We start from the raw sequence: 24,440 nt of genomic DNA, 5'->3' as shown, positions 1-24,440 counted from the left end.
ATAGTCATCCAATACTCAGTAACAGTTAAATATTTGGTAGCTATTACTAAAATCTTTACTAAAGTCTATTTAACTGTAATGAAAAGTCTTTCAAATCTACTATGTATTTGGTTAATATTATCATATTTGGTATTAGTTACCGAATTTTTACTTAAATTCTGTAATTAAGTATATTTACTGATAATTATTAGTTGTTTTAGTGTAGAAGTGAATGCCTAATTCGGATATCCATGCAAAATATTCGGGTGGGTAGAATCCGTTTAATCTAAATACGAATCTAAATATTGGCGGTACATCATCTGGATATCCGCTATCTGCATATATTTGTGAATAATCATTTCTCGTGAATATCGGAAATTTTGAATGATCCGTTTCCAAATGATATCGGAATACTATTATTTAGCAAAAAAATCGATATTAACGCGGATAACGGATAATCCATGGATTACGGATATCTGATACGAATAATTGTTTCTCGTGAATATTATAAATTTTGGAGAAATTACAGTCTCAAAATGATATGCATGTTTACTTGTTACAACGCTCGCAAAAGCACTATTCACTCAACCGTTTAATCCGTTAGCCTAGGATATCTACGATATCACATGGATGTATATTACTTTGCGCTATCTACGCATATCTGTGAATAATCTACTGATAAAAGAAAATCGATCACTTAGTTTACTTTTCTTCTTTTAAGTAATGGCTATTTTCAACAAAGAATATTTTGCTGGAAATATACTTAAAATATTTGAAATGAATATATTTCTTTAAATATACTGGACAAATGTTTCCTAAAATATACTCGTCCCAAATTTTAGAAAAGCTCGTCACTCAAAAGAAGAATATATGTGTGTATTCTCTTTACAAGAATACTATAAAATTTTATAAAAGAAACAGTTGGTTCAATTCTATGTAGCAAGCAAATCGAGTTTTTGTTTTTGATTGAATATTTTTGATTGAAGTACTAAACTTGCAGGGATTCAGAATGTATTTTAAATCAATTTTATGTTTATAATGAAGTTTATATATATAGACTAAATGAAACTATATGCCGTTGCCCGGGTTGTCAGTGTCAAGTGCTAAAGATTAAAGGATCAAGCGGATGAAATCAGAAGAAGGGATGGAGTTATATCCAAGTTTTATAGTTAGCCTATAGTGTTCTAGAAGGTAACTATGCAAAATTTAGTCCAGATGATAGTCAAAGGATTTAAAAATTTATAAGGAACAGACATTTTATTTTATTTATTTTTTATTTATTTATGATAGATTTACGAGTGTATAAATTTTTATGAAATATTTAAAACAAGTAACATTCACTTAAATGCAGTATATCTTTTTGTGTGTACAATCAAAATGATATACACCCATGTGATATTCGAGGCTAACGGATATTAAACGGTTAAGTAAATATTGCTTATTTGTGAGCGTCGTAAATAAGTAAAGATACATATCACTTTGACTGTAAATTCTCCAAAATTTCTAATATTTACGAGAAACAGTTATTCACAGATATCCGTAATCCGTGGATTATTCGTTACCCGCGTTAATATCGTATTTTAATTAAATGCAGTATTCCAATACCACATTTGAAAACAAATAATACGAAATTTCCGGAATCCGATTTATCGGATACTCAGATAAGCAGATTTTCCCATTTTTCTTTAATCGTCACGGATAACGTGTCGCTTCGAAATCCTTTGCATTATTCGAAATTGCACTAATCAAGACCTGCTTCTAAGAGCAATAATTGCACTAAGAGAAAATAATTGATAAAATCATCCTTGATTGTAATTATTATTTTGTTAGTATTAGTTGCTGAAGATGGTCGAAAGTCACGATCGAAACGTACATGATTGTATTCTTTTTGTAATTCTGTTTAATTGAAAATGAGAGGAGAAAAATTCAAGCTCCATAACAGCGTTCTTATTAGCCCCTTATTTTTTATTAGTAAAATCACCCTTGTGTATTCAAAGAAATATTGTATCTCCTGAAAAGAATCATAGGTTTACATTGATATAATTGCAAACCGAATAATTGAACCAACAGATAACTCATTGCAGCAATTACGTTGTTCAATCGACTAAACTTTGCTCAAACAAATTTTCTTCGTGCGCGTCAAGTCTTGTTGGTTCTACCATTCGCTTTTCTCAGTGTGTGAATTGATGAGATGACATTCTTCCACGTCGGTAATCTTCCTCCACTCAATCTCGTTTCTCTTCCTCAGACTGGAGAGCGCAGTATTGACGAGGCCGCCGATACCGGGCCGACTCGGCATATTGAAATCCTTGTTCGCTGGATGGAAGCCTGGCACGTTGATAACGATACTGATGCTCTTGGCGATTCTCCTGATGGTTCTCTACGTGTCGGCGGCTGTGATGTTGATGCGCATCGAGAATCTGCACACCGTGTACGTTAACCATCCGCTCGTCTCGCCGGAGCGTTTTACGCACGACCGACTGCTGCATTATCTCAACACGAACTTGGATCAGATAATCAAGGTGAGATGTCCCCTTCACATTCGTCAATCGATCGTCGATACACGACTCTCTCGCAGTAATGAGACGGAGAGACAAAGCGAGAGAAAGTTGCTTTCCGGCGAAAAATAGCAAAGTCGTTTCATCGGCTAGATATCTTCTCAACACTTTGACTGTCGATGACGTATATAGGCGCCATGAACGAGATGGGCCCGCAGTGTTGATAACGCATACATGTCATAAACGGATTACGCAGGACCAAAGAAATAAAAAACTTTTTTAAAAGAGAATCACTATTCTTTATATACTTCGTGCTGACGTGCTGAAACCGAATATGACTTTTAAAATAACGCAGCACGTCAAGTTTTTATAACATTTTATAACAGGTAAAAAAGGAGCTCAAAAACATTTTTCATATTTCTACATAGGATATATGTATTCTATTCAATGTACATAGTACACTGTAATTAAATTTTCTTAGCTTAAAAACAATAATCATGTACATTTATGTGTTAAAACATATAAAAACATTTAATAAACAAAATATTGTTATATTACAGGGTACTTAATTTTCGTGAATCCTCTTACCTCTCATGTACGGGATGCTTTATTTTCGTGAATCTCTTTGCCTTTCACGTATAGGACATTAATGATATATATCATTAATAAAAAAAATTTTTCTTTTCGTTGTCCTCTGTTATTAACGTAAAATTATAAAAAACATTTTTTCTGAGTTACTATTTACTATATAAATAGATTTATATTATTTTTAACATATTTACTGTTTAAAAACTAATTAAATCATAAAAATTATGAAGAATTTTTAGTTAACTTTTTAGTTTAGTTTGTTCGAGTTTAAATTTATTTCACTCTTATAAATTTCGTTGATAACAATAGTGCTCATATATATTTTTGTAATATTTGCATACTTTAGCTCTCTATGTTGGATCTGTTATTTTAAATTCGCAGTCAATGTGACTTTAAACAAACTTATATCAATTAAGATTTAAAAGAGATAAATAATTTTTTGTTATTTCATATTTTCATCCTATTATCCACTATATTGGATCAGCTATTTTGAATTTATCAATTTTAACAGTAGTTAATTATTTAGCTTATTTAACGACCTCGAAAGTCTTTTGTACATATATATTCGTCACAATTAACTTATTTAATGCTGGTTAATGCGGGGAATTTGGTTCCACTCGTGCCGAAGATACTGATAGCGAAGGGATTGAGATTAAGCTAATATGTGGCCAATGGAATGACTTTGCTGCCTTTTGCTGGAAAGCAACCTTCTCGTCTTATCCCTCCGTCTCCCATTTACTCTCTGAAAGGACGAATGATCTTCTCCACCGGTTATTTCACAAATCCGCTTACTTGCAGGTACGTCAAAGTCTGCAAACGCTGTCGCAGCAGTTTGTGACGATGAGCCAGGGTAGCGAGACGGGCCCGGCCATGTCCGGCAACGTGGTGGAGCCGGAAGACGCGCCGAGTTAGCCCACGATCAGGCTAAACGATTCAATTCAGCGGAACAGCACGAGGCCCCGTTGCCTCGCTGTCACGCGGGACGTCGCCTCCTGAAGAATGCCGTCGTCGTTATCAATGTCTCGTTGCCATTGTCTTCGTCATCGCCGCGTTCTTACCGGCGAAACGGGACCGGTGCTCCGCCAAGATTCGTCGCGGTGCGTCAGTCGCGCGGTCGTTATCACGTTATTATCATTGTAGCATCTAAGCTTCCGAGGTCCGACAGTCTACGAACACAGCTCGTTAAACGAGACTTTGGGGCAAATCTGCGTATTTTAATACGAGCCTCGAGTGACGCGAAAACGACCGAATAGAATCGAGCGTCTGCGTCTGGTTTAGACCGCTTTAACGGCACACGCGCGTTAAGCATCGACGCATATGTGTAACGTAACACACACGCATACACACATAGGCAGACATACAGATACACAATCACATACACAAACAGACATGATACATATGTAAAGGCAACACGCGAAGCGACGAGGGTAAGTGCGCGGCGAGCGAAGGTTCTCACTTTTGTTTTGTTTTCTTTTCTTCATGAACTAGTCACGTGTGTACCTAAGCCCCGGGGTACGGCAGAAGAAGCAGAATGAACAAAATGATATATGTATATATACATAGTATATATACGTATATATATATACATAGTTATATATATATAAAGTATCTATACATACAGATATAGAATAATAATGCATATTTCGCGATTATACTTGTTCGTTAATTATATATTTCGAGCTAGTCGGGCAAAACTACTCTATTTCACCGCTGCTATACTAAAAGAAGTCGACACTTATTACATAGCGCATCACAATTGTGTGATTAATTGTATCTCGACATCAAGCGCGCATGCGCGCGCGCCAAGCGAGACGATGCTTCACCTTCGCGATAAGTATCGACCGAAATATAAGGGAATTCGCTTTTTTATCCGCCACATTAACTCTTTCAGTACCTTCTTCAAACTCGCATTTGACAATGGTGAAACTTCGATCAGGTCATCGCGCTTTCTCCCATTCATTTCCGGGTTCCGGCAAAAACAGCCTCGACTTTGATTTTCCCCGCCATCGCTGGGCAATGCTTCGAGAGTGCACTGTTAGTGAAGACAGGGAAGGATTGTATGACACGTTCTACACTGAATAATGATAAAACTACAAATGTAAATAGTGCGAATAATGATAAGAAGAAGGCGTCGCGATGTTTCTCACTTCAATTTCAAATTCGACTCGGTTACCCTGCAATTTTTACGATTCAAACTCCCAGTCGAGTGAAACGATCCCTTCAAATTCTGCCAATTACGTTTTCGACCAATAACACCATCTTGAAATCGTTGATTTGGATTCGTACAGCATTATGTGGCCGATTCTCGTGCATTTTCGCACGTCATAGCGTAACTTAAAACGCAACACAAATTACAAATCGAGGAAGGTCTAAACGAAACAAAAGAGAGAGCGATGATTCTCGTCTGAGTATTAGCGTTTGTATATTTGTATCCCACGGTGCGCTTTGGAAGAATACGTGATGCTACGCGAAACAGGCACAAAGCCTATCATAAGGAAACTCTATGAATCAGGGGAAACTGTTAACGTTCTTCTATGTCTAACTGAAAGGTACTGAAAGGGTTAAACTGCGCATCCCTCGGATGGATCCAGAGATACGCGAGAATTCGCGTTCTTCTGTGCGCGACTGTTCCTATTGCGTTCTCGATTGTTTCTGGAAGTAACGACTGCGTATATTTCCTTCTGGATTCGAGGTAATTACGCGAGTCTTCTATATCGAAAGTGGCTCTATCTCGAGCTCAGTGAACACGCCAAATCTTGAGGATCCGATTAAAGCGTAGATATGCGATGTGGCGAATACAAATTCGCAGTTTAGTCTACTTGCATTCAATTGGCCATTAATAACGCGTCGGGTATAAAATCTTAAACTTTTTATTTGTGTTTGTTTCTTTTATACGTACAATGCCCAAAGAGCTGAAGAGGCACTATAAGGACACGAAAATGGCTGTGATTAGAATTTTTGTTATGTAGTTATCTCGTCGTTACTTGGAACTTTCAGCGTGAAAATGTTGGGGAGAATATCTAAATAAAATATTTTTGTAGTGATTTTTAAAGAGTTGGGACACTTTTGATTTAACTATTGTATTTGTATTAAGGGGGAAATTTTACTTTATATTGTGTTTTCGGACGCGTATCGATTCGAGTTTCGTGTTGAGGGACAGTTTCGGGCATAAAGCAAACCCGTTACTTATTCTATCGAGGTTTTATCCCTTGGCGCACTTTCGAGATAAACGACTCGCACGTGAAAGTGCTCGCGAAATCTTTCACTCGTTCGGACGAATCGCGAAACCGTTGCACTCCTACGTTGCTTTCCTACGGAACGAGGAATGTTCGGAAAAAAAAACAAAAATAAAAAAAGAAAGAAAATCAGAGGTGTTATTATATTCGTGGTTATGGGAAAGGAGGTGGTTGACTGTGATAATAGGATCGTGGATGCGTCTCGCGGAGCAACGATCGCGCTTGACCGTGCGAATTCTCGTTCCTGAATAGGAAATTGAGCGCGAAACCGCTTCTTGCGAAGAAAGTGTCGGAAGCACGATTTGTACGCAAAACGCACGAACACGCGCCGGGACGATGATGATTGTTCAAAATTTTTCGCTCGCAAAAGAGATGGAACGAATGGAGGAAACAATCGGTAAGCGCGATCGTTCTCTTCTCGAGCTCAATATGGGATCTAAGAGAAGTGCTGTTACATTAATTAGCTATATTTAGGAAAGTGTAAAGAGAAGAAACTCCCTTAAACGTTGTTTTCTACGTTGGTACACACATACGCGCACACACACACGCATATATATGTGTATATGTATGTAAATATATACGTGTGTGTGTGTTATTTTTAATTATTATTAATTATATATACGTGTATGGTGAGACATATTCGATAAACACGGTATATATTGCGGTTATTTTAAATTTCGATTCTCTATCGACCGTTGCTATTGCCGTTTCCATTATTATTGAGTGGCTGTTGAATTCGTTGAATTACTCGCGCGAAAACGCGGCGTGGTGCCGATCGGACGATCGCATTCGGAATTCACTCGTTCTCTCTGCTTAATTTCTCCTTCGACAAAATCACGGAAACGTAGAACGGGGCAAGAGGTATTCCTATTTGCGTGCCAGACGGGAGACGCGCTTGACTTCATGCGCGTCGATATTCCGTCTCGCGACGCGCAGAAAAACAAACGCGTACGTTTCACAACAGCGAAATCGGTCTCGTGGAGGCCGAGTGAAGTGAAAGAGAGAAACATATACACACATATACATACGCCCGATACGTCTCATTGTTACTGACTCATTAAAGGCGGAAACCGGTACGTTCCGATGTAATGCGCTAATAAACGCGAGCACCCGCACGAGAGGCAGACACGAATCGCTTTTAGTCGGACATCTCGATAAGCTTTCAAGCCCGCTCTATCGCGAGCCTTGTCACGTGCTGCATTCTCGGAATTTGTCATCTATCATCGTTTTTTTTCAATTCGCGTATCGGCACGATGCACAAAAGAATCGCGATAGATATCAGTCTCAAAACTCATCTCACTTGTCTTGTTTGTCTCGATAAGGTAAACCCGAGAACTCGTTTCCGGCCCGTCTCTCGAGAGACTATCAATGAGATCCGTCGAATTTTTTATTTACAAACAAGAGGAAAGATTGTGGAAAATCCAACGCGGAAATGACGAATAGATAAAAATTCTTCCTTCCTCTGTTATGATCATTGTCATCTATTGTCATTGTGTTTCTCAAACTCCTCAATGCGCAAGAGAGAGAGAGAGAGTAGTCGAAGTTGCCAGAGCGATCTCGTGCCGGAAACTGAGGGGAATCGATTCCGAGATAAATTCGCAAAGGACGTCGAGATGTTTGCGGGGATTGTAGCCAATAAACGCGACAGCCAAGTCCAGTGCCAAATTTGGTAGAAACCGAGTGAGAAGTCACACACAAACGAAGACACGCTTGCTCCTGTGATTGTCGTGCGCTCGTACAGCTTTTCCGCCATATTAGGACTTGATATTAAAACCCGCTATTTAGAAGAGAATTATGCCAAAGTGCACGTTGGAGACGGACTTTCATAAGACGGCGTTATCTATATCTAGGGTGTCGGTCATCGACCTGCAATCGCAATGTAGAAATCCGATGGAATTTTCTATTCGGCAAAATACGATTTATATTATATTTATACTCAGGTCGATATCCTACGAGTCTAAGGATTTTTTTTCACCAAGAAATTCACCGAATAAAATTCATGATAGATTTTTTTAACACAGTTGACGAATATCTTCAGAATTCTTTCAAATTAAAATTTCACTTCGATAATTAATCAATGTTTTATCACACTTAATATTTGATTTATATATTAATATACATTTTAATATATATAATAAATATTAATACATGCATATATATATAATATTACATATACTATATAATTAGTAATATTACTATTATATATATAAAATATTAATATCAATATATAAATATACGTACACTGAGAAAAAAATACTTTGGAAATTTATTTGCGGGATGAAAATTTATTTTCACAGATATAAACTTTATAAGGTAAATGTCCCAATAACTAAACTAATAAGTAAACACGATCAGTTTTGCTTTTTTATTAATAAATAATTAATGAAATTACAAAGAAAATAAATGTTTATATAAAACCTTGATTTTTTTATCAATGATTGAGAAATAATAAGAAATAAAATAATCATTAATAAATAATAAATATTAATATAAATATTAGTTATAATTTTAATGAGATATGTTAGATAATGCCAATTTTGTACCAGTAATTAAACTGAAAAATATACCATGTTCTAATTACTGAACAATATACGCTTAGTAATTGAATAATTATTAAATAATATTACAAATTATAATTAAATTATAAAGAAATATTTTCTTTCAACAAAATTTCACAAAGACTTTCAGAAATATTAAATACAAATATATTTTTAATGTTTCAATCATTGGGATAAGGTTCAATTATCGGGACATTTATCTTATTCCACAAATAAATTTTTGAGTATTTCTCTCAGCGTAAATATGTATTTATATGTACTCATATATACGATTTATATTGTAATAGTCAATTAATTCTCAATTTACTTCCGCGTTATATTTCTTCGCTCATCTTCGAAGGTTCGCCGATTGGCAATTTTGTCGGATTTCCGCAGATGATTGCGAAATCGTGATCGACACCGCGAACGAATCGGCGGCATCGGAGGGTGTGCTTTGCACGTAAACGGCGCGATGCGTGGAGGCCGCGAAAGCGCGAGGGATGACACGAAGTAAGACACGAAACATACACAAGACGGTGAATCCCCGATCCGGAAATTACCCGAAGCGAATGTTGCATTAGTTGATTGTATTACGTAGTCAGTAGTATCCCTCGTTCTTGTTTACGTACGACTGCTACTTGCCTTACCGTAATGTTTTTAGACATTTTAGATGGGTGCTCAACACACGGTCCATTTATCTAAGGATACGCGAGTGTGTGTGTGCGGCGAAATTAACGTCAGACAGCTGCGCTTTGTATGTCGCCATGAAGTGACTTCGCCATATCGAAGGCGATATATATAATGCAAGTAGGAAATTCAGTGACACAAGCGTTCACTGTCATTTTTACACGTATCACTTTCCGCACTCTACCTCTGCGTGTTACAATTGACTTGTTATTCGATATTTAAGTGTTGCAATTTCATAATTTCTCTTGCATGGGTATTTCTGTCGCGTTTCAATTATTACTATTCTCGTGCGAAACGAATTATACGATAAATTGGAAAATCACACATTAAATTGGAAGCTATTAATAGTCGTTCCTGTCTATGTTGGAAAATCATAGTATGCGGAGGAACTTCAGCGCGATATCCGAAGCGCAGCTCGCAGATCGGGAGGAAGATTTAATATTTGTTAAGAAATTTTTGCGTGGCCGCAAAATATGTAGAAAGAGAGAGAGGGAGAGAGTGTGTGTGTGCGCGAGAGAGTGAGAGAGAGAGAGAGAGAGAGATTCGTGTCCGTAATCGGATCTCATAATTGTTGCGCGCACGCGAACACGAGCGTGGCGAGAGGGAATCCAAAAACTACAGACAGACCAATAATTTATTACGTAATTTGTGTAGCTCGATACACAGAACGCAAATAAATTTGATGAAAACATTATGTATCGTGTTCGTGTAAGCTCATACTCAGTTTCCTTCCACGCATAATTTCCCCGTCAATGCTTTCGGGTAATCGGCTGCTAACCGCAACTGGAACCCACCCACTCACGAGAGTCTGCGATTTATCGTGTTAATTACCGCTACATCGTAGGTGGATAAGATAAGAACGACCCTCCAATTAAGGATCTCGTTCCGGTCGACAATGCATTATTGAACCCTGCAACCTTATCGCGCGTTAGGGAGTCGAAGGAAGTTGACGATTCCCATTTCCAGCTTCATTTCCGTGTAATTAAAAAAATATATATATTCTACTTGTGCGCGCTGCAAATAATACTGTGAATACAATTAATTCTACTTTCTCTCTTAATTAAATAAGAGATCTTATATAAAGTTTTCCACAATTCTATGGCTGCGTCCTCTATGATTTGAAATTAACAGAAGCCCAGATTAGTATCCATACACTGAGAAACAAATACTTAAAAATTTATTTACAGAATAAAAGTTCATCTTACAGAAATAAACTTTATAAACTATAAATGTCTTACAAATAAACTTTCAAATATTTTTTTCAAAGTGTACACTGAAAGAAAAAAAATATCTAAATATACTTATATTCGATGAGTACTAATAAATTTACTCGTACTATTATACATATTTTTACAATAAAACAAAACTTTTTTAAAGAGAGAACATATAAATTTTCTTAAAACCATAGCACAGTACCTAAAGAAGTGAACTTAAGAGGATCTAAAAGTACACTAAAAGAAAAAATAATAATAATCACTGAGAAAAGAAATAATTATAATAAAAAATAATAATAATCTGAAAAATAAAAAATATTTATTCAGTGAGTACTAATAACATATTTACTTATACTAATATACATATTTTTACATTGAGAAAACATTTGCTTCGAAAGAGAAATATAAATTTTCCTGAAATCGTTATTTTTCATGAAAGCCATTGTTTATTCTATTTAAACAAAAGAATTTTTAAACTCCACGTTAAGGAGGTTATTAAAAGTTATTAATACCCCGCAGAATAAATTTTAAATTAAATTTAAATATTTTCTATGTTTTAGATACTTTTTCTCTACGTATATAAAATCTATCTATGAATATCGCCCTTACTTTTCTCCTAACGAAATTAATTTCTCTTAAGGAGAAGACACGTCGCAACCTCCACTCCGCCCCGAGAAGAAATCTTCGAAACACCGTTTTTCGATCGGTTTTTCGGCTTGAGCGATAGATAAACGATTAAAGACTTGATCGACCGTTCTTTTATTCAGGGTTACGCGCAACTCGTTTGCTCAAGAGATCTAAAAGTTACACACGATTATTGCCGTGTAGTGGGGACTCTGCGGTCACTTCGTCGGAAGCTGCGCCTCATATAAGAGGCAGGACACGTTTGCGAACGTCAGTGCGCGTTGCTGTGTAACTTTCTCATTAAACGTTTGTCGCTCGTGGTGTTTCGTGATTCCTTCTCCGTTGCATTTTTACCGGATCCGAGTACAAGGTTGGTCGGAGAACATTTATCTTATTCATAACAATCTTTAATTGAAAACACCCGCTTCCTCTCCCTTAAAACAAAAGCGATAATCCGACAAGAAAATCTCAACGAGTAGATCAATGAGGTAAAATCTTCCAAGATTCTGAGATTCTAAAATCTTCTAAGATTTGATCTGCTTTGTCAATTGACACGTAACACGTCAAGCGATGATTAGTTAATCGTTTTATGTTCACATCTAATATATTGACTGCCAAACTAGTAATCGGCGTTAATTGATCGTAGTTATGAAAGAATGATTCAATTCACATGAAGTATATTTCAAAAAAATAAAGATAAAGATTTGACACATAATTTAAAAAGTATAGATAGCACTGAGGTTCTTCGCAATCTTCCAGGAAGTCAAAGATATTCAATTTTCTTCTCTTTAAGAGTATTCATTGACACGTTTAAGTTATAAAAAATAAGTAAAAAGACGCAACTGATAAAAAATTGCGCAACTAGTAGAAAATAAAAATTATTTTTTAATTAATTTTAACATAAGGCGCGTTTTTTAATTAATTTTAACATAAGGCTTGGACCTTTCTCGTATACAGAAAGACTACCCATTGGTAACAAAAATTAAAAAATCGTGATTTCTTGGGTTGGATCATTTTTGTGTAACTATGACCAATTTATATCCAGAGTGTCCCAGGCTCTCCTCCGCAATTTCTATAGGAACGTAGAACAGATTGAAGTGAACAGATTGAACATAAATGCCCCATGCCGTTTTACGATATTCGCAATAAATCTCGAGATATTAATTAACGAAGATTGGTGAATGATTACGCGTGACATGGTAGATGAGCCGTAATATGATAATGGTGCCGCCTACCGTTGTATATTTAGGTCAAACTGAACAAAAAAGTTCTCTACCATTTTGCAAATGACCACATAGATTTTTAGATATTAATTAAAAAAGACTTGTGCGTTATATATATCGCGCACAATCATGTAACTATTTTCTTTCATTAACAACTAAAAATTGTGGTTATTTGCAAAATGATAAAAGGCTTTTTGTTCATTTTAATCTAATATAAAACAGCATACAACAGCACACATCGCTGCTACAACTCATCTACCATATCGTGATCATTCACCAATCTTTTTTAATTAATATCTCGATTGTGTGAGTTAAGGTATAAATTGTAAACCAAGTCCCTATTTCTTGGCTGTAAGCTGAAGTATGAATAAAATTGATTGATTGAATTAATATCTCGATTGTTAATGGGAATATCGCAAAACGGTACAGGACTTTCATGTTCATCTCAATTCGTTCCTACAAAAATTACGAAGAAGAGTCTGAGATATCCTATATAAAACGTAACCGACGTAATAAATAACGAATATGTGTACCGCAAATTATAACTAATTAATCACATTTAACTAATTTATCACATATAGTGATTCATACTTGAATTGAACATTGAAATAATCAATGGAAATCAGCATGACAGTCAACATGTTAATTACACGGAACATATGCGTTTATTTAAAATGACTCTTAGGAGGAACAACGCATACATTAGACCACGTGCCTAAGTCGTGCTAAGCGACTCTGGCTCGTAAGTAGGACATATAGGAGACAAAATTCCAACGAAGAGAATTAAAATTGGTCACTGATCCATCGTCCATACGACTTTATACATTGAATCACTGAAAGTCGATTTTTCAATAATAATTTAAATTTAGATTTCTGTTTAGACTCTGTTCCAACTTATCATTGGAATAGAGTTTCAATTTATTTTTTCTATAGTTGTAATAAAAAATTAAATAATATGCTATCATACTTAAGTCATTTTTAAGAAAAGGATATACAAAAAATATAGTTTTTACAATGCTTAGCAATACAATGCTTAGCATATCGTACTATCTTCACATTTTCTTTGTTTCTTTCTAAATAATGGATTTTTATATTAATAACAAATATTGAAATTGTATCTTTGGGGAAATGAAAATATTTAACGCCAAAAATTTAAATTTTACCTATATAAAATTTTAGATAATTTAATTGTTATTATTTTCGAATACTAACTCTACGTTCTTTTTAATCTTATGTTCTAAGTTAAGTTTAAATTTAAATTCAAATCTAAACTACCATATCGAAAAATGAACCCTAAGCAAAAACTAATAAGAATATTAGAAATAAAAATCGTCCGAATAAAATGTGACTTAATTCTCCTGAATTGTCCGGTAATTTAAATATAAATCTAAGTTTAAATTACTATTGCAAAAGATATCAGCTCTCTGGCAGAAACTGATAACTAAGATAACTAAGAAATGTCACGAAGAAAAATCGTCTCGCAATAAAATGTGACTCAATTCCGAATCTCCAATCTATTCGTTTATCAAAAAGAGTGAAAGGTCAAGCGAAGCGCTCGATCCACGTTAGCCGAGAAATCACTTACACACTTGCCTGTCTTTTTAATCATACGGACTTTCGAGTCGCGCTTGAAGTTAACAGCGATACGCGCACAAAGTCGATCACAGCGTCACGGTATACAAAACTTATCGATAAAATGAACGGACGCGCAGGTTTCTTACGCAATATGATTAATTCGAACGAGAAGGATCCGGAATTGAATACCGGTTTCTACTTTTACGATCGATACACTATGCGTGAGATGGCTTCGCAGTGATTTGCCGGAAGGTCGGGAATGCTTGAGCCGAGTAGGAACTTTGCGATATATCGCAAGCACTGTAATTTCCTTTTCTTGAATCGCAATGCGCTACGCAATTGGACCTTTATCGCAAAATCGCGCTTGCAATTCAAAATTGCGATTGCAATTTAAAGTTACTCCTCATTTTAGTTCTGCGAAAATATTTTGCGATAATCTAAGGTATTTTATGCTATCTAATCCAAACATACATTTATAATGGAATTATGTCATTATAACAGACTTATATAAAATGTTAAATGCAGTATTTCTCTTTATATATAATTGTTATATATATTTGTTACATATATTTCAAAGAATTACCAAAGATTGCTATACTTAATATATATATTAATTGTCATTAATATTTTAATGAAAAAAGATAATAAAAAGTCATCTTATTGTTCTATAAGAAAAATGTTACTAATAAATTATAATTAATTAAACATGAAATAACATATTCTTATATATTGCATGTTTTATATTGCATATTCTTATTGTATATTGTCTTGCATAAAAAGCATAATGAGGTGAAGGGATGTTTTTCAAAAAACACCATTTAACTTCATTATGTTTTCATTTTTAACTATTCTTTTGACAGTAAAATTTATGTTTTCTTATAATGGACATTTCAAAGAATATATTAATGCAGTACGAAGAGATATGTTTAATATTTATTTAAACATTACGGTTTCCCATGTCCCAGATTCTCTTATGATTAAAAATTGCATCAGCGACATAGAATCGCACTTACGATACTAAATTGATTTAAAATTATATTTACGATACAATTGTGATGCGATATATCGCATTCATTGCGATTTTTAAAAAAGATCGTATCGCGACACATAATTTCATAAATCGCATATCTCTAGAGGCGAGTAGAGTGCGTTTGTCACGTTCCTACGTGGAACCCTATATTTCACCGATCAAATCGGTGTGAATCAGCGAGATCGAGGTCGCGCGCCGCGATCGATGTCGCCAATCGATCGTGGCCTTTAGGGGATGTGGCTACGCGGATCGGCCAGGTGGATCACGCATCCGTGTGATTTTTCCCGGACTTTTGCGCAACGAACGCTGGGTGAATCAAATGCGGATACCGACCGCACGTCCGAGATCCGCAAACGGGTCTCTATTCAGGCGCAACAGTGAATCGCGGTCAGTGCACTGAGTCATACTTATATGTACACAAAGTCTGTCATTTTAACGATAATCAGACATTGGGTCAGCTAAAAAGAATCTCGACACTCAAATCTCTGCGGTTTTCTGCTATGCGATTCTCTAACTTCGTAGCGCAGGTTTAATACATGGTAAGAAAAACTGCACGGAAAGAAAAATATAGTTGCTTTCGGCGTCCACTATACTTTTTGTGATTTTAACCATAAAAATAATTAGAAAAAACCATCTTTCTAATAACACTTACTAAAACAATGGTTTTTCTAACTATTTTTTTGTTAAAACCGCAAAAGAGTATAGTTGACGCCAAAAGCAACTATATTTTTCTCTCAGTGTGCGCAACGACACATCATGCTAGCGACATTGGCTAGGAAGAATTACAGAATAAGTCTACTAAGTTATAACTTCGAAATTTTCAAATATTATTTTCATATAGCCCCGATCTCTCCTGCTATTTATTACTAAACATCGATATACCTTCTCAGATGTCATCGCAAGAGCCGCTGGAGGTGGTGGCGGTGCACATGTACGAGAAGGAGAACGCCGAGGCGCATCATACCTTCAATTTCGAGATGGTGCATCAGGACATAGCTATTCCTATCCTCCGACGCGGCCAACCCTTCAACGTCGCCCTGAGGTTCAACCGTGAATACGTGGACGCGACCGACATCGTGCGACTGCTCTTCAGCTTCGGCCCGAACCCGAACGTGCTGAGAGGGACCAGAGGTGTGAACACGGTTACCAACAGGGACGCTTATCTCACCGACCTGGAGGCCTGGGGCGTCCGGATGATCGGCTCTCATGGCATGGATCTCTCCATCGAGGTCAGAAGCCCTATCGACAGTCCCGTCGGAGTGTGGCAGTTGAATGTGGAGACCAACACCCTTGGCAGAAAACAAGCGCCGAATACCTATAATTACGAAAAGGATATCTATCTGCTCTTCAACCCATGGCTCAAAGGTATTGAAAGCGTTAATTGAATTATTGTTCACTCCTTGCATTTTTGTTCATTCATGATGCGTCTGTTATGACACACATCGTAAAAATCTTATTTCATTTGTATCACAAAAATCTAATTTAATTCATATCATAAAAGTCTTATTTATCTATATCGAAGATTATTATTTACATCCAAAGGTTTCCCTGTTTAAAATAACGAACCCAACGATGACACACACATTACATAATTTATAACCTAAATTTTAATTTAAATTAATGTGAACCAATAAGGTAATGATCGATTTACATTGAATTTCAAACTGTAACGTTCTTATCATTTTATACCCAACATTTTAAACAGAGTTATTCATTCATATCGTAAAAGTCTTATTCTTAGGTTTCATGATATTTTTTGAGATATGTATTTATCTCAAAAAGTTAAGAATATCACACGATTACTTTTATATCAAAATGTTCGTTGTATACGTGAAAATGATCTGAACATACACAGAGAGTTCCAAATTAAACTCTCTTTACGAGTTAAATAACAACAAATTTATATAAAATATGCAAATCAATTACTTTCAATTACTAATGTGTCAATCATTACTAAGATTCTCCTTGACTGAATCGCAAGTGAAGACCAATTGATTTTTGGCTCATGTTGGCCCGGAATTTAATTTTATATAGCATTTTTTTTCACGAAAGAAACAAGCCAACGTTTATTCATTTTTCAATAACAGAGGACTTAGTATACCTGGAAGACGAACAACTACTCGACGAGTACATTCTCAATGACGTTGGGAAAATCTGGGTGGGTCCAATGGGTAGTTCTCGTGGTAGAGAATGGATCTTTGGACAATTTGACGCGTGTGTGCTGCCTGCTTGCCAAATGTTGCTTGAAAGATCCGGTATCAAAGCGATTTCCAGGGGCGACCCGGTCCGGATGGTTCGGGCGATCTCGAGAATCGTAAGTGCAAACAGCGTCATGAGTAAGTTCGATACAAATCTGGAGATTTCGCTAATTGACAGTGTGGAACAATGTTCCTAAACCAAGAATTTCTCATTCTCCAAATACTTACCTATATACCAAGTATAGAAACTAGGGATAGGATATTCGAAACTTCGGAATCACAAAACCGGAAATATAACATTTTATTTAGTTTTAGTTTTTTTCATAATCAAAAATAATTATTTTCACCTAGTTCCCATATAATTATGTTTAATATTCTACCTAAATATGTTTAATAAACATTTCAAACTTGATTTCTGTTGAAAAATTTTGTTAAGAGAACTTCTAGTTTCTGTATACTTTAAAAAAAAACTTGATTTTTTAAAAACAAATTTTGTCGAGTTTTTAGTTCCTGACCAAAAATACTTCTCTTGAAAATTGTGTATTAAAATGTTGATAAAATTGTTTTCCACTAATAAAAATAATCATATTTATCTGTGAAAAGTGTAATTATGTAGGAACCCGTTTTATGCACAACTACTCTTCCTGTTTTTAATCAGCATTTCAAGTTTGGATAGTTTCAAGTTTCGGACTCGAGTTTTGAGGATTTAAAAATCAAGTTCCGACGCATCTCTAATAGTTTACAAAAGACAACTGTAAGATTAAAATTCCGAGAAGTAGGTCCGATGCTTTGTTATTACTGACATCTTCACTACTTTCCCCAAGAAAGCTCCTTCTTCATCCAGCAATCTCGAAACGTTAGGTGAACTCCAACGACGACAAAGGCGTGATAACCGGCCGCTGGGATGGCGAATATAGTGATGGTACCGCGCCGGCCGCTTGGACCGGCAGCGTGCCTATCTTGGAGCAATTCTGGGAGACCGGCCAGGAGGTGAAGTATGGTCAATGCTGGGTCTTCGCCGGGGTCGTCACCACAGTGTGCCGCGCCCTGGGCATCCCCTCGAGGGTGGTGTCGAACCTGGTGTCGGCGCACGACGCCAACGCCTCGCTATCGGTGGATCGTTACTACGACATCAACAACGAAGAGCTCGAGTACGACCCGAACAATCTCGAAGGTGAGGACTCCATCTGGAACTATCACGTGTGGAACGACGTGTGGATGGCGAGGCCGGACCTGCCCAAGGGTTACGGGGGTTGGCAAGCGATCGACGCCACTCCTCAGGAGCCATCGGACAGCTTCTACCAGTGCGGCCCAGCGTCAGTGGAGGCCATCAGACAAGGCGCCGTTGGCTATAACTACGACGTGACCTTCATGATAGCGTCCGTGAACGCAGACCTCATGAGATGGAAGGAAGACCCGGAGAGCGAGCTGGGATACTCGAAAATCGACTGCAACAAGTACCAGTAAGTACACTAACAAGGGAAAGTCCCGAAGTGTTTCATCTATTCTCAGTTTAAACCAATATAACATTGTTTTAGGAAATCTATATATAAATAATACAATTTATTATACAATACTAATATAATACAATTCTATTTTCTATTTGCATCTCCTAACTTTGTGTTAAAAAAAATGACAGCATGCAGAATCTTATAATTTTCATTTTAAAACGTTATAATTCACTCGACTTGATATGAATAGATATAGACTTTTTAAAAGCAAAATTTTATCGTACGATAAAATGTATGATAAAAATTGAAAATTTAAATTCTATGATGTTAGAAAAATACATCAACTTTGAGAAAAACATTTTATTATAAATATTTCAATGAAATAACAATGAAAAAGTATATCAAAACACCCTGTGTGAGATAAAATTTATTTTTTAATATCTTTGTCTAAATATCTATAAATTTTAATATCTTTGCCGGTAAATTAGTCGCACTGTAAAAAAATGTGAAATTTATTCGGTTTTAAATTCAATTCAAGAACAAGTCGATTTAGCACTCCCATCATATTTTTTACAGTAGAACAAGTTAGAATAAAAGTTGAAAATAAGATAATTATCTCTATTTTGCATTATAGTGCTTAGATAGAAATTAATTTCTGTCAATATTTTCAATTAAAGTTAGCAAAAAATTTATTATTACTTTTTATTTATTAAATTGTTGAAAATTATAAAATTCTGCATTCTGCCATTTTTTTAACGCAAAGCTAAGAGGTACAATGGAAAATTTTACTATTTAGACCCTCTATATAACAGTTTTATATTTTGTATCTAAACTTAGAATCGATGAAACACTTCAAGAGCTTCTCTTATAAGAAAAAAAAACTTGAAATTTTGGTTGCCAGATATAAAGTTTATTTCTGTGAAATAAAAAGTGTGTGCGTAAATAAACTTTATATCCTACGCGCAAGTAAATGTTCAAGTGTTTTTCTCTCAGTATACGAAAAGCGTTCCTTCTTCATCTTCGCGATGACTTCACTTGACGACGTGATGCACTCGCGCCGGGCGAACGTTCGTCGTGCAGGCAAATTCGTCGCAGATGGAAATAGCTATGATGAACAGTGCAACGTGATGAGATGCAAAAATACGAGCCGGGCACGCAGGAATGACGGCTGAAGTGCTATGACGAAAACGGAAGCGCGAGCTGCTTATTAATCGTCAGCGACGAGTCGCGGTCACCGCTATCGTCCTTCGAAACGTGGAGCGCCGTAAAACGCGCGTCGTACAAACTACCGTGCGATTTGCATAATTCGACGATGCTCAGAGATATTTACGTCGTGGTTGTAGACAACGTAAAGCGAAGCGCCGTCGAGTTTCTCGGTAAATTCCCGTCGAGATGAATGTAACCGTGTATGTGATGTATTGTCTATCATCGCACCTCGTGGATTTCCAATGGACGTTGCATTTCGCTTGTTTAATCCCGCGAAAACCCGCGAATTCTTTGCAGCATCGGCCGTATGATCCTCACAAAGGCGCCATGGATCTTCGATCCCAACGGCGACAAGGACAGGCAGGACATCACGTCGATCTACAAAGCCAAAGAAGGTACACTCGCTTCAAGATCTCGTCGTGCAATACGCGAGATCGATTCACTCTTGTAAATTCGTATACCTGCATTTCTGTGTGCTTGTTCTGTAACTTTTAGACAATATTGTTATCGTTAAACGTCGTTGCATTTATTATGTTACAGTTATGACACGCATGCGTTAAATAATTACAAAATAAGCTTGCTGGGAACCAGACGAAAATTTGTGGACGAAAACTTGTAGGAACAGGGCGATTCCTGTAAAAGATCTCTATTTAATTAATCGCAGGGTTGTACCTTAGATTTCAAGATTACCTCTACGAAGATTGTTTACGTATCGTCTACGTGATGTATATACGACCGTTTTTTATATAGACAATGTTAAACTACATAGAATATTATATTATGAATGAAAGAGCATTTGAGATTGCTTTAGCGCACTTGTAATTATCCGAAAGATACTTCTTCCCCCTGATAATCAATAAATAGTCGTATAATAAATGATGAAATAAATCTGTTTTATCTACATGTCACATTTTACCATTTATTATACGACTATTTATTAATCGTCAAGAGAAAGGGATACCTTTTGGACAATTTTACAAGTATGCTCAAACAATCTCAAGTGCTCTTTCATCCATATTTATCTTTATTTATAAATGGCACGCAATTTTCGTCAATATGTAATTCTTCGTTTCTGGCATCACAATTCAACCGCGCCAAAGTACAAAGAGCCTTAAAATATGCAGAAAAATATAATTAAATTTTGAAACAGTTACCACATTTGTTTTGGGTATTAATTATAAATATAATGTTTAAAAAAGATAAATTGCATGAGATTTTGATTTCATTATATAGCAGATTGAACTCTGGTGGTAAGAACGTAGTCAGAAAATTTTGTGGTCTCCAATTTATTTGGGAAACGTTTATAAATTTACATATCAGGATTCTAAAGGTTAAATAAAAATATTCTAATATTAAAATGCTCTCGATTATTTCAACAGAGTTTCAATGAAATCAAATGTTCAGACAAATGTTTTCGCTCACAATAACGGAGGCATCGATATTCCCGTCACCGAATTTTCGTCCGATTCCTAAGGAACCGAAATTCAATTACACGAACTGAGCTTTTCTTCCCCGCGGTAATTTCTGTCTATTGAAGCGACTACAAAGCGGGAACTAAATCTCACGTGGCGACTCGCCAAGATTCTTTCATCGCTCTCGAGTTTGTCGGAAATTTGAACGAAATTCACATCCGACAAGTTTGAAGCTGAGGATTCCCGAACGGTTTGGCTAGTGTGTCCGTCCTGATCCCGTTTTGCCCAACTTCCAGGCACCGAGGGCGAGAGACTGACCTTGTACAGGGCAGTACGCAGCACCGAGATGGCGAAGAGGTTCTACTCGTTGCCGTCGCCGGGTAAAGAGGACGTAGAGTTCGACCTCACCGAGCTCGAGCGTGTGAACATCGGCGAGTCATTCGCCGTGACCGTGAATATCAAGAACAAATCTAGCGAGCGGCGCACCATCCAGGCCATCTTGTCCGCCGGCAGCGTTTATTATACCGGGGTCAAGGCGCACCTGGTGAAGAGAGCGTCCGGCGACTTTGTGCTTCAACCGAACGCTGGTAAGAAACAGAGAGAGGGAGGGACATATCATTTTTCACACGTTAGTCTTTTGCGTCTGTTTGATTGAAAAAATAGATAAAGTCGATAAACTCTCGCGTAGAATGTAATAAAGAACGTTCATTATTAGCATTTCATTGCAGAAACGTTGCAATCGCGAATGTCTTGCGAAACCGTCCGATGACGATTGATTTACTCGGCTTTTATATTCATCGTTAATTATGTCGTTGGAATTCTTCGGAGACAATGTGATTAATATTCAATGGCTAATTGGTGAATGAAAAGAATTATAAGTTTATTCTTTACATCGTTGCATCGTTGTGCAATGTGATTCTATTGTGCGGGGATAGTCTGGTGGCGATAAAATGTGCATATGCGACGCGCAATTGTAATCATACTTTTTGTCCGACGTAGTCGAACAATTAAGACTCACGGTGACGGTGGATGACTACTTGGACAAGTTAGTGGAGTACTGCATCATGAAGCTGTACTGCATCGCCACAGTCAAGGAGACTCGTCAAACTTGGGCGGACGAGGACGATTTCCAAGTTCTGAAACCGAATATCGACGTTAAGGTGCGGCAATGATAAGTTAAAAATCTCAGATTGTCGTACACGTGCATACTTCCTCTCAAAGAGCATAAATATTCAAGAGATAGGTCTTATGTTAATAATGGAGATAGGTCTCCATATTAATAATTGTTACTTGAAATGTGCCTCACGTGTGATACCCCTGCTGAAAATGACGAATACAAAACGACAAGATTATATTATGTTCGACTTGAATTTTAATCTAAATTAATGGTCGTCTTATTGATTCACATTGATTTAGATTGAAATTCGAACTAAGCCTTATATGTCATTGTTTTGTACCTAACATTTTAAACAGGGACGCAAATCTGAATTTAAAGTTGTATACTCTGATAGCTAAACCTGCGCAAACAGATTTTGAGCAGAGCCTGCTAGAAATTTTTGATAGCAGAAAGGCAGCAAATCCAACACAGCATTTGTTATATCTGATTATGTTGCCAAACTACCTCCAAACTATCACATTTTTGTTGCACTTGATGATAGGAGTAAAAACATTAAAAAGCTATAAACTGCCCGCGAAATGAGCCAAAATGAAAAAATATAACGAAAATATTTTTTGTACTTCTACATTTATAATTCTACATTTTATAATTTGTGTCAAATTAGAAAGAAATCGGAGTGTAACTTTTGGGTAGGTTTACTTATAAAATACTAGTTTTTGGATATCTTAGTCTTTTGGATGTCTTAGTTTTCTAAGACACATTTCAACTCCATGTTAATAGTTCTTACTTGAAATTTGTCTCGTATAAAATATTTTCGAACTTTAATTTAGAATTAAATTTGAATTTTCTTAGTTGAATCATACACATTGTATCTGTAATATATCGTATAACGCTTCAACGGAAAAATTCACATATAACTCTGAATTAAAATCTAAGTATCTCACTTGAGACAATTTTTGCAAAAGTAACGATTTAAATTAATATAGAATTTTAATTGAAATAATATAATAAAAGCAAGAGCTTATGCATTTGTGCTGTCTGGCTAACACTGACGCTTATGAATTTCTTCTTGCTCAACACTACAGATCGAAGGTGAACCGATGGTCGGGAAGCCGTCGTCCATCTCACTGAGCTTCAAGAATCCCTTGAAGAAGACTCTGACCGACTGCAAGTTCAATTACGCCGGGCCCGGTCTTAGCAGAAACAAGACTCTGGTGTTCCGAGACGTCGGGCCCCAGGAAGATGTTTACGTGGAGCATCAGCTCGTGCCCCAGAAAGCCGGGGAACAAAAGATAATCGCCACTTTCACCTCGAAGCAGCTGGTTGACATCACCGGTTGCGCAACCGTTGACGTCCTTGATGCCGAGTGAGCGCCTGGATATGTGATTGGAGCGAAACTTCGATTCTAATTCGGAGCAAGCGCATCCTGCTAGAATCGTCATTTTATTCGGATACCTTTACTGTTTAGTGTTATAATAACATTACGAATGTACAAGACAGAGTTCTTACACTAAGAAGACCGAGCGAGGTCTTTGGTCGCTCGCGTGTTAAGTCAGCGGCACACGATGCTTGTTTTTGTGCTGAATTGCTTGCTGGATGAAAATACTCAATTTTGATTGGTGCATTTCCATCTATCTTTAGGAATACACCAATCAGAACAGAGTATTTCCATTCAGCAAGCAATTCAGCACGAAAAAAAGCACCGTGTGCCGCGGGTTTTACAGACATTAGATTTAATCTAATCGGTCCTCTCTCAGGATCATCACAGTATCGCCAGATTCCTTTTCACATTCGCAAGTTTATATTTTTCTATATAGCATGTAAAACGAAAAATAAATGACAAATAAATATACGACAAGCATTAT

General features: G+C 36.5%; 2 protein-coding genes across 7 annotated transcripts in view; both read left to right on the top strand.

The window, feature by feature from the left end:
* LOC116841574 (GRAM domain-containing protein 2B-like) overlaps positions 1-10,219 on the top strand; it is a 116,690-nt gene extending 106,471 nt beyond the window's left edge. For all 6 annotated transcript variants that reach the window (XM_032809655.1, XM_032809654.1, XM_032809656.1 and 3 more), the window contains 2 exons: positions 2,228-2,501; positions 3,864-10,219. In XM_032809655.1, the coding sequence (XP_032665546.1) occupies positions 2,228-2,501; positions 3,864-3,977 (388 nt within the window). In that variant the 3' untranslated portion in view covers positions 3,978-10,219. The remainder of the gene's footprint in view (positions 1-2,227; positions 2,502-3,863) is intronic.
* Positions 10,220-11,575: 1,356 nt separating this feature from the next.
* LOC116841521 (hemocyte protein-glutamine gamma-glutamyltransferase-like) lies at positions 11,576-24,427 on the top strand. The gene is made up of 8 exons (XM_032809561.1): positions 11,576-11,733; positions 16,082-16,556; positions 17,279-17,505; positions 18,251-18,852; positions 20,344-20,441; positions 21,755-22,045; positions 22,458-22,618; positions 23,661-24,427. Exons 2-8 carry the CDS (start codon positions 16,082-16,084, stop codon positions 23,943-23,945), a joined length of 2,139 nt encoding a protein of 712 aa, XP_032665452.1. The 5' UTR covers positions 11,576-11,733; the 3' UTR covers positions 23,946-24,427.
* Positions 24,428-24,440: the final 13 nt, after the last annotated feature.

This window comes from Odontomachus brunneus, unplaced genomic scaffold (genome assembly GCF_010583005.1).
Source record: "Odontomachus brunneus isolate Ranch 3 - 2012 unplaced genomic scaffold, Obru_v1 Obru_scaffold_016, whole genome shotgun sequence".
Lineage (NCBI taxonomy): Eukaryota > Metazoa > Arthropoda > Insecta > Hymenoptera > Formicidae > Odontomachus > Odontomachus brunneus.
This window is presented reverse-complemented; position numbering and strand designations above follow the sequence as displayed.

Coding starts and splice junctions, on each gene's coding strand:
- LOC116841521 (XM_032809561.1), top strand. CDS start 16,082: ATGTCATCGCAAGAGCCGCTGGAGGTGGTGGCGGTGCACATGTACGAG. Junction 18,853..20,343: donor ATCGACTGCAACAAGTACCA/GTAAGTACACTA, acceptor AATTCTTTGCAG/CATCGGCCGTATGATCCTCA. Junction 20,442..21,754: donor GATCTACAAAGCCAAAGAAG/GTACACTCGCTT, acceptor CCCAACTTCCAG/GCACCGAGGGCGAGAGACTG.